This window comes from Podarcis erhardii (assembly GCF_964252035.2).
Source record: "Podarcis erhardii genome assembly, chromosome: 2".
Lineage (NCBI taxonomy): Eukaryota > Metazoa > Chordata > Lepidosauria > Squamata > Lacertidae > Podarcis > Podarcis erhardii.
In genome coordinates, this window is record NC_138498.1 from 122278438 (window position 1) to 122302288 (window position 23851).

A 23851-nucleotide genomic window follows, 5' to 3' on the forward strand; every position below is an offset into this window, starting at 1 on the left:
GGTCTTTAAGGTGCTACTGGAAGGAATTTTTTTATTTTGTTTTTCCTATTTCTGTTGATAAATTAATAAAAATATTATTTAAAAAACGAAAGAAAAAGCAGATGAAAAAGGAATTGTAGAGGGGGAAACCAAGGTGCGCTGGGCTGGCCTCAATTTATTCCCCTTGGACAGACCCAAGTGATGTGCATTGGCTGGTTGGGCCTGTCCCTTAGGGAATCCCCGGATCCAGGCTTGCTTGCCATTGGCCAATCCACAGGCAGACTTGCAGTCCTCCACAGCCAGCCACTGGATCACTGACGTGGGGCTGTGGCTAGACTGCAATGCCGTTTGACCGTTTAAAGTAAGCAGACTTGTCCCTATTGAAATGATTATTTTTTATTTGGGCTTGGTTTTCCAATCTCATTTGATCATCCTAAATCCTAATTCTGTCCACCTTTGGCAGCATTAGTTACCCTTCCTAGTTTGTATTCATCTGCAAATTGGATTAGTATCATCTCAATTTGTTCATCCAAGTCATTCATAAAGGTAAAAGGGACCCCTGATCATTAGGTCCAGTCATGGCCGACTCTGGGGTTGCGGCACTAATCTCGCTTTCTTGGCCGAGGGAGCCGGCGTACAGCTTCCGGGTCATGTGGCCAGCATGACTAAGCCGCTTCTGGCAAACCAGAGCAGTGCACGGAAACGCCGTTTACCTTCCCGCCAGAGTGGTATCTATTTATCTACTTGCACTTTGACGTGCTTGCAAACGGCTAGGTGGGCAGGAGCATGGACCGAGCAACAGGAGCTCACCCCGTCGCGGGGATTCGAACCGCCGACCTTCTGATTGGCAAGTCCTAGGCTCTGTGGTTTAACCCACAGCGCCACCTGCATCTCTAAGTCATTCATAAATTGTTGAAATAAATTTTAAAAATCTTGAAAAGGATTAAAAAACACTTCCGCCCCAAAAAATCTTTAAAAGAATCAAGTCCCTAATTTCCCCCCCCTAAAAAAGTCTTTAAAAGAAACCTTCCAAAAATAAAAAATTGTCCAGTAGCACCTTAGAGACCAATTAAGTGTGTTCTGGGTGTGAGCTGTTGGGTGCATGCACACTTCTTCAGATACTCTGAAACAGAAATCACCAGACCCTTTTATAGTGAGAGGGTGGGAAGAAACCAGAGGCCTTTCTCCTGGGCATGGTCAGCCAATTGGTGCCAAAGAAGGACAGAACTTTCTTTATGTATGCTACAACAGCAGCAAGAATACTTATTGCAAAGTATTGGAAGACACAAGATTTACCCACTCTGGAAGAATGGCAGATGAAGATGATGGACTATATGGAACTGGTGGAAATGACTGGCAGAATCCGAGACCAGGGAGAAGAGTCAGTGGTGGAAGATTGGAGGAAATTTAAAGATTATTTACAGAAACATTGTAAAATTAATATCTGTTAGAAGGATGTTGGAATAATATTAAATGATTTTAGCAGGAAGGATTTAAAGGATTTGGGAATAACTGACTGTTAATTGGTGAAAGGAGGAAAAGTAAAGTTACATTATATTAAGACAATTCACAGGACAAAAATTTTAAAAGAGGGAAAGGATTTGCTGAAATGGATAATTGACCTAGAATACAAAAAAGGGAGGTGTGAGGAGGTCAAGGAAATAAGCTAATGAAAGATTAGTAATGAGGAGATCTGATGTATTTTTTTTCCTGCGTTTTTGTTTTTGTTTAATGGGTCTGACTTTTCTGTTTTATATATATATATATATATATTGTGATGTGTTGTTTTGTTTTTGTTTAATGTGGTATTTTTACTTTTTCTTTCTGTAATTTTTTAAAACTTTAATAAATATTATTTTAAAAAAATATATACAGTGGTGCCCCGCAAGACGAACGCCTCGCAAGACGGAAAACCCGCTAGACGAAAGGGTTTTCCGTTATGGAGGCGCTTCGCAAAACGAATTTCCCTATGGGCTTGCTTCGCAAGACGAAATGTCTTGCGAGTTCCTGCGGGTTTTTCCCCTCCCCCCCCCTTTTCCTAAGCCCTAAGCCACTTATCAGCTGATCCGCTAAAAGCCGCTAAACTGCTAATAGCGCTAATCCGCTAAGCTGTCAATGGGCTTGCTTCGCAAGACGAAAAAACCGCTATACGAAGAGCCTCACGGAACAGATTAATTTCGTCTTGCGAGGCACCACTGTATAGTGAGAGGGTGGGGAGAGGTATTTCTCAGAAGGGTAGTGGGATTGCGTGATTGGCTAATAGGTATGGTAAACCTTGTATCCAAGATTGAGGGGGACCATCACGCATCAAACAGGTGTGATGTCACACAGGTGCAAAGCCGTTTCCTCAGGAGGAGACCAAGGATGGAGCCCAGCAGCTTTAATGCCGACGGCTCCTCTTGTCTCCTGCTCTGGAGGAACCGGCCACTGAAACTGAGCCACCCTCAGCTCCACACTCCTACATCCGCCTCAACACTGAGGGGCCCTACCCTATGTCAACAGATATTGTGGGAGCCAAAACCAGCTTGGTCTCAAAGAATCAGTGTCCCTTGAGATTGGGTATCTTGACCATGAGACTAATAGTTACTTCTCATTCAAGCAAACGATAAAGTGCCAATATTGGTGTGCTGATTTCATGTTTGTTTGTTTTTGTAATCTTAACATAGAATCATAGAATCATAGAGTTGAAAGAGACCACAAGGGCCATCGAGTCCAACCCCCTGCCAAGCAGGAAACACCATCAGAGCACTCCTGACATATGGTTGTCAAGCCTCTGCTTAAAGACCTCCAAAGAAGGAGACTCCACCACACTCCTTGGCAGCAAATTCCACTGTCGAACAGCTCTTACTGTCAGGAAGTTCTTCCTAATGTTTAGGTGGAATCTTCTTTCTTGTAGTTTGGATCCATTGCTCCGTGTCCGCTTCTCTGGAGCAGCAGAAAACAACCTTTCTCCCTCCTCTATGTGACATCCTTTTATATATTTAAACATGGCTATCATATCACCCCTTAACCTCCTCTTCTCCAGGCTAAACATGCCCAGCTCCCTTAGCCGTTCCTCATAAGGCATCGTTTCCAGGCCTTTGACCATTTTGGTTGCCTTCCTCTGGACACGTTTCAGTTTGTCAGTGGACACAGTACTCCAGGTGAGGTCTGACCAGAGCAGAATACAGTGGCACTATTACTTCCCTTGATCTAGATGCTATACTCCTATTGATGCAGCCCAGAATTGCATTGGCTTTTTTAGCTGCCGCGTCACACTGTTGGCTCATGTCAAGTTTGTGGTCAGCCAAGACTCCTAGATCCTTTTCACATGTACTGCTCTCAAGCCAGGTGTCACCCATCTTGTATTTGTGCCTCTCATTTTTTTTTTGCCCAAGTGCAATACTTTACATTTCTCCCTGTTAAAATTCATCTTGTTTGTTTTGGCCCAGTTCTCTAATCTGTCATGGTCGTTTTGAAGTGTGATCCTGTCCTCTGGGGTGTTAGCCACCCCTCCCAGTTTGGTGTCATCTGCAAATTTGATCAGGATGCCCTTGAGTCCATCATCCAAGTCGTTGATAAAGATGTTGAATAAGACCGGGCCCAAGACAGAACCCTGTGGCACCCCACTAGTCACTCTTCTCCAGGATGAAGAGGAACCATTGATGAGCACCCTTTGGGTTCGGTCAGTCAGCCAGTTACAAATCCACTGAGTGGTAGCATAGTCAAGATAACATGTATCTTCTGTTTTCCCAAAACCTTTCACAGGAGGTCTTTGTGGATGGTAGATTTTTCTCCACTATAATGCAGCCCGCTTTTTCTAACCCCAACCTTGTTTTGTTGGATCATTGTTGAGTTTTTGTAAACAAGTTTTGCTCCACCCAAGCACCTGTGCAAGGAGCCACAGAGAGAGTTTGTGATCCATTGGAGAGGCAATTCTTCCCCTTATCGTTGTGTAAATCATGGTGATTTAGTTCTCTAATTCTGCCAAAGCTCACGGGACTTCCCTGAATATCACATCTGAGACCATTAGCAGAAACTGCCAGATTTGGGAGCAACAAGATGCACTTTCTTGCATCAAGCCTGAAAAAGGACGAGGTATAAATATGTTGCCCTCCACTGAGATCTTGGGTTGGGGGTTTCAAAATAGCAGGGATGCTGTCAGTGTGATATCATCCTCTTTGAATGAGAGGCCCTGGTGGGACTTCATCTGTATTAGAAAAATCATTGATAGCAGGCAGCTTTGTTCAGTTTTGGCTTTTTTGAAGCAAACAGGCAAGAGGGAAATGAGTGACAGCCTCAGGCATGCCCATCATAATACTACTACTGCTCTACAACGTCTATGGGCAGCTGAAGGGAAAATGTCCCTTGAATTTAGTGAGAGATAGATATGATCCCTGGGACTATTATAGAGCAGGAGACCATCTCATCGGTGGGATTATCCCCACACTAAGTGGAGCATCCCGGCCAGGCTCTTTCTCCCAGGTTCCTTTTATCCACATAAGACAGTAAGTAAATTATGCAGGGATAAGTTTAATGGTAGGAAACCATAAATCTAATGCTTTAAACCTCATTAAAAGAGATGTGGGTATTTCCTTGCATTGATCCCTGCTAAATCCCAGTCTCTTCATATGTCTCTGTTTTGCAATGTGATTCTGGAAGGGAGCAATGTGAACCCTCCAGCTATTTTCACCATCTTATTTTGAATAGCATACTGTGATAATAGATTAGAGCTTTTACCTGACCCATAAGTTTGGACCCTGATGTATGCCTCCAAATCCCCTGGATCAATGCCTTATTTCCTTTTGCCTTGCTGTTTATTGGTTTTAAGTTGCATTTTCAATTTTATTATTGTATCATGACATAGTATGAAAAGTCTTTCTTGTAAGGTTGTACAATCCTAGAAGGTGGCATGGCTGTTACTGTCATGACAGACACTACATTACTGGAGAGACACAATTGCCTTGCCTTTGAGGCAAGGATTGTCCCAACATTTCGATGTGGGTTGGCTATTAAAAACCTGTTTATGACTGAACATGAGTATCACCCTAAAACTAAATTTGTATTGCTTGAAAATTCCCTTCATGTTGCAGAGTGAGGAAAGTTACATGTGTTGTTAAATTGAGGGTGATGATACAGAATATATGATATCTTGCAGAAGTAAAGACATAGATCTACTCCACAAGCTGGCCTTCCTGCTCGCCATCCACGAGATCAACCAGAATCCCAGGCTCTTACCCAACATCACCCTGGGCTACAATATCTTTGAGAACTATTACAATGCAAGAATCACATACGACGCCGTGGTAGAGCTGCTCTATGCAAGTATTCCAAACTACAGGTGTGGAAGGCAGAATAACCTGCTGGCTGTTTTAGATGGTGCAGACTCTGAAATCTCTCTCCATATTTCGAACATGTTGGGCATCTACAAAATCCCACAGGTGTGAAATGGGGAGCAGTCTAATTGCACTTTGCTTTAAAATGTGTTTGGCTTTCATTTTGCTTTGAATGGCCTTTTTCTCTGTCTGGGGGACAAAGTTACTGTCAGTCTCGAGCTTTATTTGTCCTTTCAACAGCCTTCTCTCTTTCTAAATCCTTCTAGGTTACAGGGTGTTGAATTTCACTCCAGTTCACACAGAATGAATACAATAGAGAGTCTATTGACATAATGTTAGTATGACTAGGGTTTGGTCACCAAATGTAGCCCAAGCCTGCAACTGAATCCAACTTACTTGGGGCTAATTCCCAAGAAATTCTATGTCTTGCTTCTTAGCAGACCTGGTTAGGATTGTGACTGGAACAATTTCTCTCTCTCTCTCTCTCTATATATATATATATATTTGATATGGAAATTCTGTGATATGGGGATGAGACGTGCATACAAAGGAATTCAATGGAAGCCAAGCAAGACACTTTTCTCTTCCATTCCCTTCCAGGTTAGTTATGGTTTTGTCTCCCATGACATCAGTGATAAAACTCAGTTCCCTTTTTTCTACCGGATGCTCCCCAAAGATGACCACCAATACACAGGTATCGTCAAATTGCTCCTGCATTTCAGATGGACATGGATCGGTCTCTTTGCTCCAGAGAATGACAATGGAGAAAGGTTCATGAGGTCCTTGACCCCTATGCTCACCTCGAATGGGATTTGTGCTGCCCTCTCATACAGAATCCCAGAAATGACTCGGTATGAAGTGAAAATTCAGGTTGATTCATTTCTCACATGGAGACAAGTCAATGTATTTGTTCACTATGCAGAGACTCGTTCTTTCTTCAGCGGAATATTCTTCATAAATCAGATACTCACATTGTGGCTACAGTCCACTGAGGGGAAAGTCTGGATCACAACAGCTTTGTGGGACATCACCCCAACGTTCTCTAACTGGAGATTACGTTTCCAGCACCGCCACTGTTTCTTTTCCTTCTTAATTCAGACAGAGATTGCCCTAAAACATGACAATTTTGACTTCAGTCGGTTACTTCCTTACTGGCGGACAATATTTGATTGTTTCATTTCAAAGCACTTGTTTTCTGTGAAAGAACGTCTCAGATGTGAACAAAAGGGGGAATTGCCCCTAGATATCCTTGTGCAGAGTCTTTCTCCAGACAACTACAACATCTATAGCAGTGCGTATGCTGTGGCACACGCCTTAAATGCTGCTTACTCTTCCAGATCCAAGCAGGTGGCAATGATGGGTGGAGGAGACGGGCGGAGGCTTCAGAGGCTACAGCCATGGCAGGTATTCCTTTCTTCACCACTGATAGCTCCACTGAAATATACATATTATTTGCATGAAGATACCAGTCTCCACAGTGCCTTTTTCCAAGGGAACACAAACCCTGGATCCGAATCGAGACCCCTAGATCTTGAACTCCGGGAGCAGGTTTTGTGGTGAGTCAATGTGGTGTAGTGGTGAAGAGCGGTAGACTTGTAATCTGGGGAACCGGGTTCGCGTCTCCGCTCCTCCACATGCAGCTGCTGGGTGACCTTGGGCTTGTCACACTTCTTTGAAGTCTCTCAGCCCCACTCACCTCACAGAGTGTTTGTTGTGGGGGAGGAAGGGAAAGGAGAATGTTAGCCGCTTTGAGACTCCTTAGGGTAGTGATATCAAATCCAAACTCCTCCTCCTCCTCCTCCTCTTCTGTGTGTGTATATTCAAATGTAATTAGGTGTCATTCTGAATCAATATAGTGGGCCGAGGCTTTCAAAACTGCACTGATATTTAGAATTCCTGAGCAGTGCTGGGAATGAGGCTACTAGAACCTTCTCTAATGGGTCCAGTTACAGATAGGTAGCCGTGTTGGTCTGCCATGGTCAAAACAAAATAAAAAAATTCCTTGTAATACCCCTCCCCACCTTCTCACTATATAGAAAGCTCATACCTAGAACTAACTCAGTTGGTCTTTAAGGTGCTACTGGAAGGAATTTTTTTATTTTGTTTTTCTTCTCTAATGGGGTTATGTATCAATTCTCTTTCCTGGAGGAAGATTAGAAAAAATGAGAGAACTTCACAGGGAGCCTCAGAACTTAAGTTCCATCAGAATTTTTCCACATCTCTACGTCTATACCCAATACCTTCTCATAGCCTATCAGATTTTTAAATATATATATCTTTTTAGTTCTGAGGCAAAGTTTGTTTTTAAAGGAATGAATAAGGGAATTCACATTGCTGAATATAAAGCTTTAACTGTATATAAATTGTCTTCACCTTCTGCTGAGCAAGATGGGAATGTAAGGATCAATAACTCCTCTTTCCACAACACATTTAAAATGACATTAGACGTCAAATTGCTTTCCAAGAAAAAAATCTTCACAAAGCAAAAAGCACCATCACTTTGGCATCTTTGAGTCTACTGTTCCTCAAGCTCCAGGACAATGACATAGGTATCTCCCCAGCCAAGCAAAGTCTCAGGGGGTCCATTTCCTGCCCCCAGATTGAACTCCTGATGTGAAGGAATCCTGCCTGTGCTGTGGTTACTCTGTTCTCTGTGTTGCCTGGATTAAGAAGGAAAATTTATCCCCAAATGGGCAGCACTGAAATAACCTTCATTTTCTCTGTGTGCCATTTTAGTTCCACCCTTTTCTAAGCAACTTTGAGTGTTACAATACTTCCATGGATGGCGTGTATTTGAACAAAGGTGGGGAACTTGCAGCCAGCCTTGATATTTTGACCTGGATCGTGTGGCCCAACGCTTCAGTGGCTTCAGTGAAAATTGGGAGTCTAGAGCGTCAGCCATCCCGAGAAACTTGGTTCCGCATTGACAGGGATGCCATTGTGCAGCTCAAGGGATTTACCCAGGTGTGGAAAGCCATGGGTGGAAAATTTATCAGTATTGATTCCTATGTAAGACCTCTCACACATTGCAATGTTTTTAAGCATACAGTGGTGCCTCGCAAGACGAAAAGAATCCGTTCCGCGAGTCTCTTCGTCTTGCATTTTTTTCGTCTTGCGAAGCAAGCCCATTGACAGCTTAGCGGATTAGCACTATTAGCGGCTTAGCGGCTTTTAGAGGCTTTTAGAGGCTTAGCGGCTTAGAAAAAGGGGGGGAGAGGGGGAAAAAACGCAGGAACTCGCAAGACATTTTCGTCTTGCAAAGCAAGCCCATAGGGAAATTCGCTTTGCGAAGCACCTCCAAAACGGAAAACTCTTTCGTCTAGTGAGTTTTCTGTCTTGCGAGGCATTCATCTTGCGGGGCACCACTGTATACATATATCAGTAAAATAGGAAGCCATTTGAATATAAGACATAAATAAAAGGACATGTATATGTGTTTATAGATATGTACATTTAGTCTTGAGAATATACCATGTGCACATCTTTATAGTTGGATAAGTGTTTTTATGTTTCTAGACAATGTCCTGATCTGTTGTTAAATGGTGGTATATAAACACTTCATAAAGAAAAGGAAATGAGGGCAAGTTGAAATGGGTGAAAGGAAAACCATGCACTCTAGTAATTTGTTGGGTAGTAAAAGAGAGGTCATTTAGGGTTACCATATTGTGATGGGGGGGAGGACAGCCACTGCCACGACCACACACCTCTTGTCCTGGCTTGGGGTGGCAGTGGCTGAGCCATGCAGAGCAGCCCAAACCGAAGCCCAAACTGCCCAAGGCTGAACCCAAGCCCAAGTTGATGCCAGTCTGAGCAGAATCATGACCCCAGCTCTTACCTGATCTTCACGGCAACAACCTCGCTCTGATACTGCACTTTGATTTCCAGAGCACATCGCCCTCCCAAGCATGTGCAAATAATAATAATAATAATAATAATAATAATAATAATAATAATGTCTTATAAAACCCCAGACATGCACATTTCATGTAAAATGCACATCGGCCCCCAAAACGAGGACATGTCTGGGAATCCCAGACCTATGGCAACACTAAGTAATTAATAAGATATGACAAGAGGCAGAAATCAGTTTAGAAAATTTATTCACTAAGGAAACATGGAAAACTGATGAATGCAGCTTCTGAAAGACTACTGGCCATTCTGAGAACAAGACGGGCAAACCTAAGAAACCACTTCTAGAGCTTATTGCTACACTTCTAAGCCTTTTCCTTCTCTTGATGGTTAGACCTTGCCACAGTCACAGTGCACCAAAAGCTGTCACCCAGGATACGTCAAGGTGATTCAGGAAGGAAAGTCATTGTGCTGCTATGCTTGTGCACCATGTGCGGAAGGGACCTTCTCCACTCGGGAAGGTAAGGATGATCCTGGGGGAGGAGGTGGGCATGAAAACCAATGCATGACATGACAGTTGGTGGCATGTCCCACCAGCCATAGGAGTCTGATCCAAAAGGTGGATCTTCCGTAGAAGTAAACACAGGGAGGGTGAAATCCCAATGCGCACCTTGGAGTCTCATTTGCATTATTTGGGAAATTCTATGCTTTGGGTCTAAGCTGCCACCCAGAATGATGTTCCAAGCAATGTCTAGATCAATATTATAGATGCAACAGAGATACCATGACAGTGATCTCTCTTGCTCATTGCAGATGCAGAGCATTGCAACAAATGTCCAGAAGATGAGCATCCGAGCAAGGACCAAGATCAATGTGTCCCCAAAATTATCAGCTTCCTAGGCTATGAAGATACTTTGGGGGTCCTCTTGACTTCCATGGCACTCTTATTGTCTGTAACCACAGTCTTTGTGATAGGAATCTTCATTAAATTCCTGGAAACTCCTATTGTCAAAGCCAACAATCGGGACCTCTCCTACATCCTCCTCGTCTCTCTCTTGCTCTCCTTTTTGTCCTCCTTCCTCTTCATTGGGTGGCCAAGTAAATTAACCTGCCTTCTCCAACAAACGGCCTTCAGCACCATCTTCTCAGTTGCTGTGTCTTCTGTATTGGCTAAAACCATTACTGTGGTGCTGGCCTTCATGGCCACAAAACCCGGGAACAAGGTGAGGAGATGGCTGGGGAAGAGTCTGGCCAACTCCATTGTCATTTCCTGTTCTGGTGTTCAAGTTGTCATCTGCACCATCTGGCTGGGCATGTCTCCCCCTTTCCCGGAGTCTGACATGCAGTCTCAGCCTGGAGAGATCATCATGCAATGCAACGAAGGGTCTGTTGCCATGTTTTATGGTGCCCTGGGCTACATGGGCTTCCTGGCTGCCATCTGCTTCACAGTGGCTTTCCTAGCCAGGAAGCTGCCTGGGGCCTTCAATGAAGCCAAGCTGATCACCTTCAGCATGCTGGTCTTCTGCAGTGTTTGGGTGTCCTTTGTGCCCACCTACTTGAGCACCAAGGGGAAGTATATGGTAGCTGTGCAGGTCTTCTCTATCTTGGCCTCCAGTGCTGGGCTTCTGGGCTGCATCTTTCTTCCCAAGTGCTACATAATCATATTGAGGCCTGATCTGAATACAAAGGGGAATCTCACGACAAAAGCTAAAGACAGCACCTGACTTAAAATATTATTTTATAGCTGAACTTCAGTGCAGCAGTAATGGAACTGCAGTACTTTTCATTTAAATGTAGCTTCACACATGGTAAATCCCATTTATTTATTTATTTATTTTCATAAAATATACGCTCCACTTCGTTGTAGGGAAAAAAACCTCAAAGCAGTTTCCAAAAGGATAAAGCAATAAAATTATCCTTTTATTTAACAAATGCCAAAACCACAATAGAATAAACTAAGACAAATTAAAACTCTTACAAGCTTTATAAACACCTGAGTAGGCCTGTCTGAATAAGAATGTTGGCAACAATAAAAATCAATGCATAATAACTCACCACTAGTCACAGACCTTTTGTACTTCATGTTTTAGAAGTGCTGGTTTATTGCCTTGTCATCCATCAAACTGGCCATTGGCAGCTGCTGGTCTTTCCTTCTTGGCTACGGTTGTTTCTGTACAGGGCAGGCTCACCGATTTGGGTCTAACATTGGGGGGGGGGGGCTGTTGCACTGAAAGAAAGAAGCAGCCAACAATTCTCAAGCCTCTTAACATGTGAATCACAAGATACTCCCACTGGCAGCAGCTATTGATCTGTCTCTCAACTCCCCTCCTAATTCACCTCTTATCAGATGTTCAGCCTGGCCATGGGCAAAAGGAAAAAGGAGGGGTGGGGGAGATAATCAGGGAGGCCCTGTCGCTCTCTCAACACTCCCCAGCCCAACCCCTGCCAATTCTCCCCGCCTCATTTCACTCTCGCACACACTCGTGGCTAGTTTCCAAGCATCCAAACCAAAGTCACTCCTGAAATGCCACAGCATTTAAAACACAGCAGAAACCTCCCAGTGCCAGTTGCACTGGGCAATCCTCTTCTTTCTTTCACACTCTCTCTGCCCCCACTTTTAAAAAATAATAATAATATAATAATAATTTATTATTTATACCCCAACCATCTGACTGGGTTTCCCCAGCCACTCTTGACGGCTTCCAACCAAATATTAAAAACACAAAACACCTTCCACAGGGAAGGCGCCACCACCTAGAAGGCCCTCTGCCTGGTTCCCTGTAACCTCACTTCTCGCAGTGAGGGAACCGCCAGAAGGCCCTCAGTGCTGGACCTCAGTGACCAGGCTGGATGATGGGGGTGGAGACGCTCCTTCAGTTATACAGGACCAAGGCTGTTTAGGGCTTTAAAGCTCAGCACCAACACTTTGAATTGTGCTCAGAAACATACTGGGAGCCAATGCAGATCTCTCAGGTGTTATATGCAGTGGCGTAGCGTGGGGGGTGCAGGGGGGGCCAGCCGCACCGGGCGCAACATCTGGGGTTAGGGGGCGCAAATCCACGGGTTAGGGGGCGCAAATTACTTGCCTTGCCCCGGGTGCTGACAACCCACGCTACGCCACTGGTTATATGGTCTCGGCGGCCACTCCCAGTCACCAGTCTAGCTGCTGCATTCTGGATTAATTGCAGTTTCCAAGTCACCTTCAAAGGTAGCCCCACGTAGAGTGCATTGCAGTAGTCCAAGCGGGAGATAACTAGAGCATGCACCACTCTGGCAAGACAGTCTGTGGGCAGGGAGGGTCTCAGCCTGCATACCAGATGGAGCTGGCAGACAGCTGCCCTGGACACAGAATTAACCTGTTCCTCCATGGACAGCTGTGAGTCCAAAATGACTCCCTGGTTGTGCACCTGGTCCTTCAGGGGCACAGTTACCCCATTCAGGACTAGGAAATCCTCCACACCAGCCCACCCCCTGTCCCCAAGAACAGTACTTCTGTCTTGTCAGGATTCAACCTCAATCTGTTAGCTGCCATCCATTCTCCAACCGCCTCCAGGCACTCACACAGGACCATCACCGCCTTCACTGGTTCTGATTTAAAAGAGAGGTAGAACTGAGTATGATCCCCATATTGATGAACACCCAGCCCAAACCCTCTGATGATCTCTTCCAGCTGCTTCAAGTAGATGTTAAAAAGCATGGGGGAGAGGGCGGAACCCTGAGGCACCTCATAGGTAAGAGCCCAGGGGTCTGAACACTCATCCCCCACCACCACTTTCTGAACACGGCCCAGGAGGAAGGAGCAGAACCACTGTAGGACAGTGCCCCCAACTCCCAGCCCCTCAAGACAGTCCAGAAGGATGTTATGGTCGATGGTATCAAACGCCACTGAGAGATCCAGCAGAACTAGGAAACAGCTCTCACCTTTGTCCCTAGCCTGCCAGATATTATCGACCAGCGCGACCAAGGCAGTTTCAGTCCCATGATGAGGCCTGAATCCTGACTGGAAGGGATCCAAATGGTCCGCATCCTCCAGGCATGCCTGGGGTTGTTCATCCTCCAGGCGTGCCTGGTGATAGTTGGCCATATTTTCCGGGTCTAAAGATTTTTTTATACCAACATAAGTAGGCAACAGGCCTCTGCCAGATGTCATGCAGTTGCCTATGATAATTCAGGTAAATCCTAAAAGGAAACATTGACCTTTGATTCCTATGAATGTCTTATTTCACCAAAGTTGGGCATGTTCATGTCAGGATTTGGAGCCAGATGTCAACCTTTTTTACAAACATGTTTTTCCTCCAGCGCCACACCTGCAGGTGGAGCTGCATAAGGAGTTCAGAGTGTCACAGAAGTGATACTTCTTCCCTTCATAATTATCAAAATAATAGTGATTCATGGGGAGAGGGGTGCTGATACTTTGCACTAAAGCCCAAGAGATTTGTCCAGATCAGCTTCGAGTCTGCTAAAAGATACGTTGGAAATTAGAACAATATGAGGTGATGTCTTGCATCTGAGCCACACAAACATCTCCTGTGCCACCGAAAGAAAGCCTGGGCTGAGACTGAGGACATAATAACTCTGCCCTTTGTGATTCCTTGGCTGGGCTCCATCAAGAAAGCTACTGAACCACCATAATCACTACAACAAAAGCTTTGGCTTTTTCAAACGATTCTTCTAATTCATCGTAGGAGGAGCTGCCATAAAGGAGGCAGGACTTCCAGGAAGACCCAGGATGGCCCTGGTTCTGCTGCTGCTACTGCCTTACGCAGGCTGCGTGATACAAAAGACAAGGTGCCCTCTTACTCTGAAAAGGGATGGAATAGACTCAGCTAATTATTACAGGCCAGGAGACTACCTCATCAGCGGGGTCATCTCTGCCACAAATACTTTATTTCGAGCTCATAGCTTCAACAGCACTCCCTCTACCAGCTTTCTTTGGTAGGCCATTTTGTGGAGATGGAATTATGGGTGCTTTGCTTCCTGTCATTTGCTCCCTTCCTTCCCATCTTCTTCGCACCTGGCCAGGTGGTTGGGTGCTGACTGATACCAGCTACAAAAGCTGAGGGTGCTGAACAGACTTGGGCTGCAGTGTTGTTTGGCAGGGTTGTTGTGGGAGCAGGGGGTGTTGCTGTTGGGGTTTTTTACATCTTGATTTTAGATATTGTGATTTATGCAGAAATGGTTCCGTATGGTTGCAATTTTTTTTTGTTTTTCTTCATCGTTTTGTTATGTTGCAGTTATTCATTTTTCACATGGTAAGCAGGAGTGCCAACTTGAATAAAATATTGGGGGAGGCGCAAGTAAGCTCATGTGTGCGCATGAGCGTGCAGTTGCTATGACTTCGCTTGAAATGCACTATAGAGTACACTAGACTCCATTGCATGTAAAGTATTGCACTTGGGCAAAAAAAAATGAGAGGCACAAATACAAGATGGGTGACACCTGGCTTGAGGGCAGTACATCTGAAAAGGATCTAGGAGTCTTGGTTGACCACAAACTTGACATGAGCCAACAGTGTGACGCGGCAGCTAAAAAAGCCAATGCAATTCTGGGCTGCATCAATAGGAGTATTGCATCTAGTTCAAGGGAAGTAATAGTGCCACTGTGTTCTGCTCTGGTCAGACCTCACCTGGAGTACTGTGTCCAGTTCTGGGCACCACAGTTCAAGAAGGACACTGACAAACTGGAACGTGTCCAGAGGAGGGCAACCAAAATGGTCAAAGGCCTGGAAACGATGCCTTATGAGGAACGGCTAAGGGAGCTGGGCATGTTTAGCCTGGAGAAGAGGAGGTTAAGGGGTGATATGATAGCCATGTTCAAATATAGAAAAGGATGTCACATAGAGGAGGGAGAAAGGTTCTTTTCTGCTGCTCCAGAGAAGCGGACACGGAGCAATGGATCCAAACTACAAGAAAAAACATTCCACCTAAACATTAGGAAGAACTTCCTGACAGTAAGAGCTGTTTGACAGTGGAATTTGCTGCCAAGGAGTGTGGTGGAGTCTCCTTCTTTGGAGGTCTTTAAGCAGAGGCTTGACAACCATATGTCAGGAGTGCTCTGATGGTGTTTCCTGCTTGGCAGGGAGTTGGACTCGATGGCCCTTGTGGTCTCTTCTGATTCTATGATTCTATGATTCTATGATTCTATGATTCTATGATTCTATGCATGCGTCCCATATAATGAGAACAAATGTAGGAGACAATGGTCAGGGAAATGGAAAGTTAAGAAAATAAAATGTTGGCAAGAGGGTGAATCATCAAGACGGAGCCAGTGTGGTGTAGTGGTTAGGAGTGGTAGACTCGTAATCTGGTGAACCGGGTTCGCGTCTCCGCTCCTCCACATGCAGCTGCTGGGTGACCTTGGGCTAGTCACATCTCTCTGAAGTCTCTCAGCCACACTCACCTCACAGAGTGTTTGTTGTGGGGGAGGAAGGGAAAGGAGAATGTTAGCCACTTTGAGACTTCTTTGGGTAGTGATAAAGCGGGATATCAAATCCAAACTCCTCTTATCTGTAAAAGCTTGTAAAACAGCCAGAGTTAAATCTGATATGTTCACTGAATGCTCAAGGATGATCTGATATGTACATTTTCGTAGGAAAGGAACCACAAAATACTGGCAGCTCTTGTCCTTTGTGTTTTCCATCCAAGAGATCAATCGGAATCCCAATCTCTTACCCAACATCACCCTGGGCTATAGCATCCATGAGAACTTTTTTGATGGAAGGGTGACCTATGATGCCTTGCTGGACCTGCTGTCTCCTGGGCAGGCAAATATTCCAAACTACAACTGTGGTAGACAGACTAATGTATTCACTGTTTTGGAAGGGGCTGGCTCTCAAAACTCCATCTGGATTTCAAGCTTGCTGGGCACATATAAAATTCCACAGGTAGGAATGGAGACAGGTGGAGCATTTGCTGGCTGAGCCTAAATCTAGGGGATGCAACAAATGGGTGGGATGTATATTCAAAGTGATGCTGGAAAGAGATACTTTTTTAAAACAGAGAATTGTTGGTGAATTGAAATAGATTTCACTGCTCTTGGAGGACAGAAACATATCTTTCTTCTCTCACATAGTCATCTCTACTCATATATATTTTCGCACAATTTCAAAACAAGACTGTGGATGCTTCCATACAACATTTTACGATGGACTTGATGTTGCTCATACATGTTTTTTCAACATCCACATGGCATTATCCTCATCAAAATGCCATCAGACATTATTTTTCCATCTATACCAGCTTTAGTGTTTGGTGGGCGGGGGGGACATTAAGTAAAGAGCCAAGCTCATTCCATTATCCATGTGACAGCCCTTGAGATATTTGAAGATGGCTATCATATCTCCTCTCAGTCTCTTCTTTTCCAGACTTAACATATCCAGCTCCTTCAACCATTCCTCATAAGGCTTTGTTTCCAGACCCTTCTTCATCTTGGCCACCCTCCTCTGCCCATGTTCCAGATTGTCAACATCCTTCTTAATTTGTGGTGCCCAGAATTGGACACAGTATTCCAGGTGTGGTTTGACCAAGGCAGAATAGAGTGGTACTATTACTTTCCTTGATCTGGACACTATACTTCTGTTGATGCAGCCGAGAATAGCATGAGCTTTTTTGCTGCTGCATCCTACTGTTGATACGTGTTAAGCTTGTGGTCTACTAAGATCACAAGCTACCCCAGATCCTTTCCACATGTACTACTAGCAAGTCAGGTGTCCCCCATCTTATATTTGTGCAGCTGATTCTTCTTGCTTAAGTGAAGAGCCTTACATTTGTTGCTATTGAAATTCATTTTGTTAGTTTGGGCCTAGTTCTCCTATCTACAGATTGGATGAGCACTCCATCAATTCCTTCATCCAAGTCATTTATAAAGATATTGAACAACAACAGGCCCAGGACAGAACCCTGCAGCACCCTACTTGTTACTTTTTTCCAGGATGATGAAGAACTATAAATGAGCACTTTTTCGGTTTGGATAGTAAACCAGTTACAAATTCACCCTAACAGTTACCTCAGTAATCACAGCATCCTTTTTTAAATGCTCACAGACAGATTGTTGAATTATCTGTTTCAGGACCTTCCCTGGTATTGATGTCATGCCTACTGGTTGGTAGTTACCTCCTTTTTGAAGATGGGGACAACATTTTCCCACCTCCAGTTTGCATGGACCTCACCTGTTCTCCAAGAATTCTCAAAGATTATAGACAGAGGCTCTGAGATTACATATGCAAACTCTTTTAGACATTCCGATATGATGTTTATGTATGATTATTTCAATATGATAGCCATCCTCCAATATCTAAAGGATATAGAAGATGGCGCAAGCTTGCTTTCTGCTGCTCCAGGTGGTAGAACCCGAACCAATGAGGGAGATTCCAACTGAACATTAGGAATAACTTTCTGAAAGTAGGGGCTGTTTGACAGTAGAATGGACTCCCTTGGAAGACAGTGGGCTCGCCTTCTTTGGGGGTTTTTTTAGCTGAGGTTGGCTGGCCATCTGTCAAGGATGAATTAGTTGATATTCCTTCATTGCAGGGGTTGGACTAGATGACCCTCAAGGTCCCATCCAATTCTACAATTCTATGTTTCTAATATTATTCCAGTGCAGGGGTTGGAAATATTTGGGCCTTGATTTGAACTCAAATGAGTCACAAATCTCTCATTCCTTCCCAGGTCAGTTATGCTTTTGTCTCTAATGTTCTAAATGATAAGAAGCAGTTTCCTTTTTTCTACCGGATGGTCCCCAAAGAAGAAGCCCAGTACCCAGGGATTGTCAAGCTGCTCCGTCACTTCAGATGGACATTGATTGGTCTCATTGCTCCAGACACTGACGATGGAGAGAGGTTCATGAAGACCTTGACACCTGTGCTCACCCGAAGTGATGTTTGCGTTGTCATCTCACTAACCATCAAAGGACTGAATACAAATACAATACGGACTGATTTGTTTCCATTCCTCAAGTGGAAACAAGTCCATGTATTTGTTTACTATGCAGAGATGACTTATTTCTTAGATGGAATGCTAATTGTACAAAATGCTCTTGAGATGAAATCCCTTGTTGGGAAAATCTGGATCACAACAGCTATGTGGGACGTCTCCTTGGAGTTGATGTACAGTGGCTTATCTTCCCAACAAATCCGTGGTATTTTTTCCTTCTTTATTGAGACAAATGAAAGGACCAAATATGATGACTTTGAGCCCTTTTTCTTTGCTATCAAGCAGTTTTGGGACAAATCTTTTCGTTGTTCCTATTTAAAGGATGTGTTGTCAGTGAAAGGCTGGACAAGATGCAGAGAGAGAGATAAACCGGAAGTGCTGCTGGCCCAAGATGATCTGGAAAGAAGCCTTTCTCTGGACTGCCACAGAATCTACAATGCTGTCCAAACCATGGCACATGCCCTAAATGCTGCATATTCATCTAGATCTAAGCAAAGGGTGAGGGAGATACTGGAAGCTCAAAGGCTACAGCCATGGCAGGTACGGTATTTTCTTTTCCATCATAGACAGTCTGAAAAAGTTTGCGAATCCCTGGTTTAGGACATAGAGAGCTCCTCATCACTAGAGAATGTGGAGTGGTAAAGTGAAAAATTGCAAACCCAGTTTCTGTTCCAATTTTTGCTTCGTTACACTGGCCTCAGAGGACACAACCCTTCTGGCAACAAGTCCCAATCACTCCTGTTACCTGGAGTTCTTTTGGGCAGGGGAGATAACATTCCTTAGGCTCTCTCTAAACCTTCCTTCCTTCTCCATACCAGGCAATACCCACCTGGCTATGTTCTGGCACCCCACTCTCTCCACCAAGCACACAGCTTTGAGGAAGAGTGTGTGCTGTGAGTCCATATTAGAAACTTGTTTCAGTTTGATTTAAAAGGGGGAAACCTACCTAATCTATTCTTTCAGAAACAATTCAAGAAGGGAAGCACAGCCATCCTTTGAAATCCCCACTTTTATTAGTTTTTGTTTGATGCAGTTCTCCAACCAGTGCTTAGAAAAACGCTTATATTGGGGCAGGTGTGCATAAAAAATTAATATACTAGAGAAAATATATATCGTAGTGTGTATATATTAGCCAAACGCACATACAAAGAAGTGTTCATTAGAAGAAATGGGCACTAAAATGCTGATGAAGCTGGATGAAGTACATGGAGAACGGAATTCAAGATTGGAAAAAATGAGAAACCGAGAGAACCATAATTGACTGAGCTACTTGAGTCTGCAACCAGCCCCAAATCAGAGCTGCTCCAAGCATGAAATGGGCAGAAATGGACAGTCAGTGTCCTTTCCCATGTTCTAAATGCTGCTCTTTTCTCTACCATTCTAGCTCCATCCTTTCCTAGGAAATTCCCAGTTCTACAATGCTTCCATGGACTTAGTGTATTTGGACGAGAACGGGGAGCTGGTAGCTGACCTGGACATTGTGAACTGGGTGCTGTTCCCCAATAGGTCCGTACTCAGAGTGAAGTTTGGGAGTATTGACAGACAGGGATCGCCAGACCTGAAGTGCACCATCGACCAGGATGCCATTGTGTGGCCAAAGTGGTTCAATCAGGTGGGGGGGGGCAAGCATATATTTCTTTTCATTGTATGTTCCTTAAGCTTTTATAAGTGTACGATACAGTGGTACCTCGGGTTACAGACGCTTCTGGTTACAGACTCCACTAACCCAGAAATAGTACCTTGGGTTAAGAACTTTGCTTCAGGATGAGAAAAGAAATTGTGCGGCAGCGGCAGCGAGGAGGCAGCGGGAGGTCCCATTAGCTAAAGTGCTATCTTAGGTTAAGAACAGTTTCAGGTTAAGAACGGACCTCTGGAACGAATTAAGTTCTTAACCCGAGGTACCACTGTATACAGAACACTACACCAGAAGAAAAAGAGATGGAAAGAGAGAGAATGAAACCTGGGCTCCTTCTGGCCCTACTTTTAAAGTCAGCATTACCTTGACTGAAAGAGATAACAGAACCAGTTTAAGCCAGCTGTACTCAGCTTCTCTGAAGGAATAACCCAAACATCACGAACCTTCTGCTTGTTTCTTTCACCCAAAACCCTCTTGAATTAATTAGAATAGGAAAGATCTCTACACATCAGATCAATACTTTCTGCACTAAGAAATGCAAACTGGCAGAAACATTTATTCCATGGGTAGGTAAACTAAGGCCCAGGGGCTGGATCCGGCCCAATCGCCTTCTAAATCCAGCCCACAGACAGTCCAGGAATCAGCGTGTTTTTTACATGAGCAGAATGTTTCCTTTCATTTAAAATGCATCTCTGGGTTATTTGTGGGGCCTGCCTGGTGTTTTTACATGAGTAGAATGTGTCCTTTCATTTAAAATGCATCTCTGGGTTATTTGTGAGGCATAGGAATTTGTTCTCTCCCCCCCCCCAAAAAAAAGTCCGGCCCCCCACAAGGTCTGAAGGACAGTGGACCGGCCCCCTGCTGAAAAATTTTGCTGACCCCTGATCTATTCTTACAGCTGGGGTGTGCAACAGAGAAGACCCAGTTTTATGTTACCGTGCAACATATTGTGTCTCAAGCAACGCGGTGGTTGTTTCAGCCTTGCAGGGTTCGATTTAATTGCAAAATTCGCATTAAACTTACTATACTTTAAAAATGCAAGGCTCAAGTTGAACCTGGGGCTAAAGGTCCAGTTAGGTCCATCCCAACCCTACGCCTTATTTACATTGTTACATTACCCTGAACACGTTTTTATTTACTCGCCTTGTCTTTCTGCTTAGACACTTCCTACTTCCAGGTGCGTGGAAAGTTGTGAACCTGGATTTGTCAAAGTGATTCAGGAAGGAAAACCAATCTGCTGCTATGACTGCATTCCCTGTGCAAAAGGGACAATCTCCACTCAGGAAGGTGGGGGACACCAGCAGAAAGGGAAGCCCTTGGGGAAGAATCCAGTCAGGCAGTATGCTTCAAGTACAGTAGAATTCTTGATTTAGGCAGGAGGTGAAATGGATGACCCATGAGGTCACTTTTCACTGGGAGCTTAAGTGTTGGGCATCCTGTTTCCTAAGTTTCATATATTTCATTGGAATTTTGTATTTTTAATTGTGTTCATGCTATTGTTTTGATGTATACTTTCAAGGCTCCAGGGAGCTGAAACACTGTGGGGCCCCAAGCTTTTTTTGAGGGGGCCACCCCCCAATGTTTAGGATGTTGCATCAGGTCCCCTCAATCCTCTGGAGAAGGTGGTGCCTCTATATACTTGTACAGTGGAACCTTGGTTCTCGAATGGCTTAGTTGACGAACAAATTGGCTCCCAAACGCCAAAAGCCCGGAAAAACATGGAACAACTCTGTCTTACACGCCCTGAGGAAAGAAATCAGATCCTGCAGGTCCCTGGTCTCATGAGGCAGAGCGTTCCACCAGGACGGAGCCAGAGTTGAAAAGGCCCTGGCTCTGGTTGAAGCCAATCTAACTTCCTTAGGGCCCGGGACCACTAGGGTGTTGCTATTTATGGACCTTGAGGCTCTCCGTGGGGCATACCGGGAGAACTTTTTAGAATAAAAAACCCCCATTCTAATTAAAAACAGTATACGGATGGTTGGAGGCAAGGAAGTAGACAGTTTGCCTCCTTCTGTCCTACCCAACCAAAAGCAGCAGGGTCTGTTTTGCAGGGTGCCCCTTCATATGTGACTTTTCTGCAGGGACGCCACTTGGAATGAGCCCCTATACACCATACAATTGATGCATATGTTCAACAGCTGTTGAGAGGAGTCATAGATCGGACCAATGTTGCTTTGCAAAGTGGTTTTCTCCACAGAAACAGCCAGATTACTCTGGGCCACCCAACCTGACCCACATTGATATGTGACTGTCTCAACACAACCTGAATGCCAACATAATCATAGAATCATAGAGTTGGAAGAGACCACAAGGGCCATCGAGTCCAACTCCCTGCCAAGCAGGAAACACCATCAGAGCACTCCTGACATATGGTTGTCAAGCCTCTGCTTAAAGACCTCCAAAGAAGGAGACTCCACCACACTCCTTGGCAGCAAATTCCACTGTCAAACAGCTCTTACCGTCAGGAAGTTCTTCCTAATGTTTAGGTGGAATCTTCTTTCTTGTAGTTTGGAACCATTGCTCCGTGTCCGCTTCTCTGGAGCTGCAGAAAACAACCTTTCTCCCTCCTCTATGTGACATCCTTTTATATATTTGAACATGGCTATCATATCACCCCTTAACCTCCTCTTCTCCAGGCTAAACATGCCCTGCTCCCTTAGCCGTTCCTCATAAGGCATCGTTTCCAGGCCTTTGACCATTTTGGTTGCCCTCCTCTGGACCCGTTCCAGTTTGGTTGCCCTCCTCTGGACACGTTCCAGTTTGTCAGTGTCCTTCTTGAACTGTGGTGCCCAGAACTGGACACAGTACTCCAGGTGAGGTCTGACCAGAGCAGAATATAGTGGCACTATTACTTCCCTTGATCTAGATGCTATACTCCTATGGATGCAGCCCAGAATTGCATTGGCTTTTTTAGCTGCCGCATCACACTGTTGGCTCATGTCAAATAGGGTGGATATGGCTCCGGGCCTTGGCTGAACCCACTGAAAAGCTCTATTAAACATTACTCTTCCTCTTTGCAGATGCAGAGCATTGCACCAAGTGTCTAGAAGATCACCATCCAAACAAGGCCCGGTATAAATGTGTACCCAAGATAACGGTCTTCCTCGCTTATGGAGAATCCTTGGGGATCCTCCTAACTTCCTTTGCCCTCTTATTGTCCTTAATCACAGTGATAGTGCTAGGAATCTTCATCAAATACTTTGACACTCCCATAGTCAAAGCCAACAACAGGGACATCTCCTACATCCTCCTTCTCTCCCTCCTGCTTTCCTTTCTGTCCTCCTTCCTCTTCATAGGCCAGCCAAGGAAAATGACCTGCTTTCTCCAACAAACAGTCTTCAGCATCATCTTCTCAGCGGCTATCTCTTCTGTGTTGGCTAAAACCATCACTGTAGTGCTGGCCTTCCTGGCCACTAAGCCAGGGAACAGGATGAGGAGATGGCTGGGAAAGAGTTTGGCCAACTCCATTGTCATTTCTTGTTCCACTGTCCAAGTTGCTATCTGCACCTTTTGGTTGGGACTTTCTCCACCGTTCCCAGAGTCTGACCTGCACTCCCATGCTGGAGAGATTGTCTTGCAATGCAATGAAGGATCCCTTGCCCTGTTCTATAGTTCCCTCTGCTACATGGGTTTCTTGGCTGCCACCTGCTTCACAGTGGCTTTCCTAGCCAGGAAGCTGCCTGGGGCCTTCAATGAGGCCAAGCTGATCACCTTCAGCATGCTGGTCTTCTGCAGTGTTTGGGTGTCCTTTGTGCCCACCTACCTGAGCACCAAGGGGAAGTACATGGTAGCCGTGCAGGTCTTCTCCATCTTGGCCTCCAGTGCTGGGCTTCTGGGCTGCATCTTCTTTCCCAAGTGCTACATTATTCTACACAGGCCTGATCTGAACACAAAGGAGCAACGAAAACTAAAGAAGGCATCTGATTTTTAACATGCTTTTACATTGTAACAATTGATGTCTAGCACAAAAGTCAGGAACTCCACATACACAAATGGATTTCACCTAAATCCTGAATGATGAAAAAGAATTCATAATGTTCATTTGGGCATAATGTTTGACATGTGCTGTTGTGCCACTGCCTGATCCCAGTATGTATCTGTTCAACAACACTAGTCCTTATGCAGTTTTCATCTGGGGTCAC

The 23851-nt window shown here is 44.7% G+C and overlaps 2 protein-coding genes across 2 annotated transcripts; both read left to right on the top strand.

Annotated features, from left to right (window-relative positions):
- Nucleotides 1–4263: 4263 nt before the first annotated feature.
- LOC309336339 (vomeronasal type-2 receptor 26-like) lies at nucleotides 4264–10867 on the top strand (the record flags this gene model as incomplete). Its single annotated transcript, XM_081851961.1, has 6 exons — nucleotides 4264–4466; nucleotides 5117–5399; nucleotides 5895–6698; nucleotides 8031–8258; nucleotides 9538–9664; nucleotides 9957–10867. 6 exons carry the CDS (start codon nucleotides 4264–4266, stop codon nucleotides 10865–10867), a joined length of 2556 nt encoding a protein of 851 aa, XP_081708087.1.
- Nucleotides 10868–13872: 3005 nt separating this feature from the next.
- On the top strand, nucleotides 13873–23851 carry LOC309336340 (vomeronasal type-2 receptor 26-like; the record flags this gene model as incomplete). The annotated part of the gene is made up of 6 exons (XM_081851962.1): nucleotides 13873–14078; nucleotides 15735–16026; nucleotides 17810–18613; nucleotides 19458–19685; nucleotides 20870–20996; nucleotides 22730–23851. The coding sequence occupies 6 exons, from the start codon at nucleotides 13873–13875 to the stop codon at nucleotides 23638–23640; spliced, it is 2568 nt and encodes an 855-aa protein (XP_081708088.1). The 3' UTR covers nucleotides 23641–23851.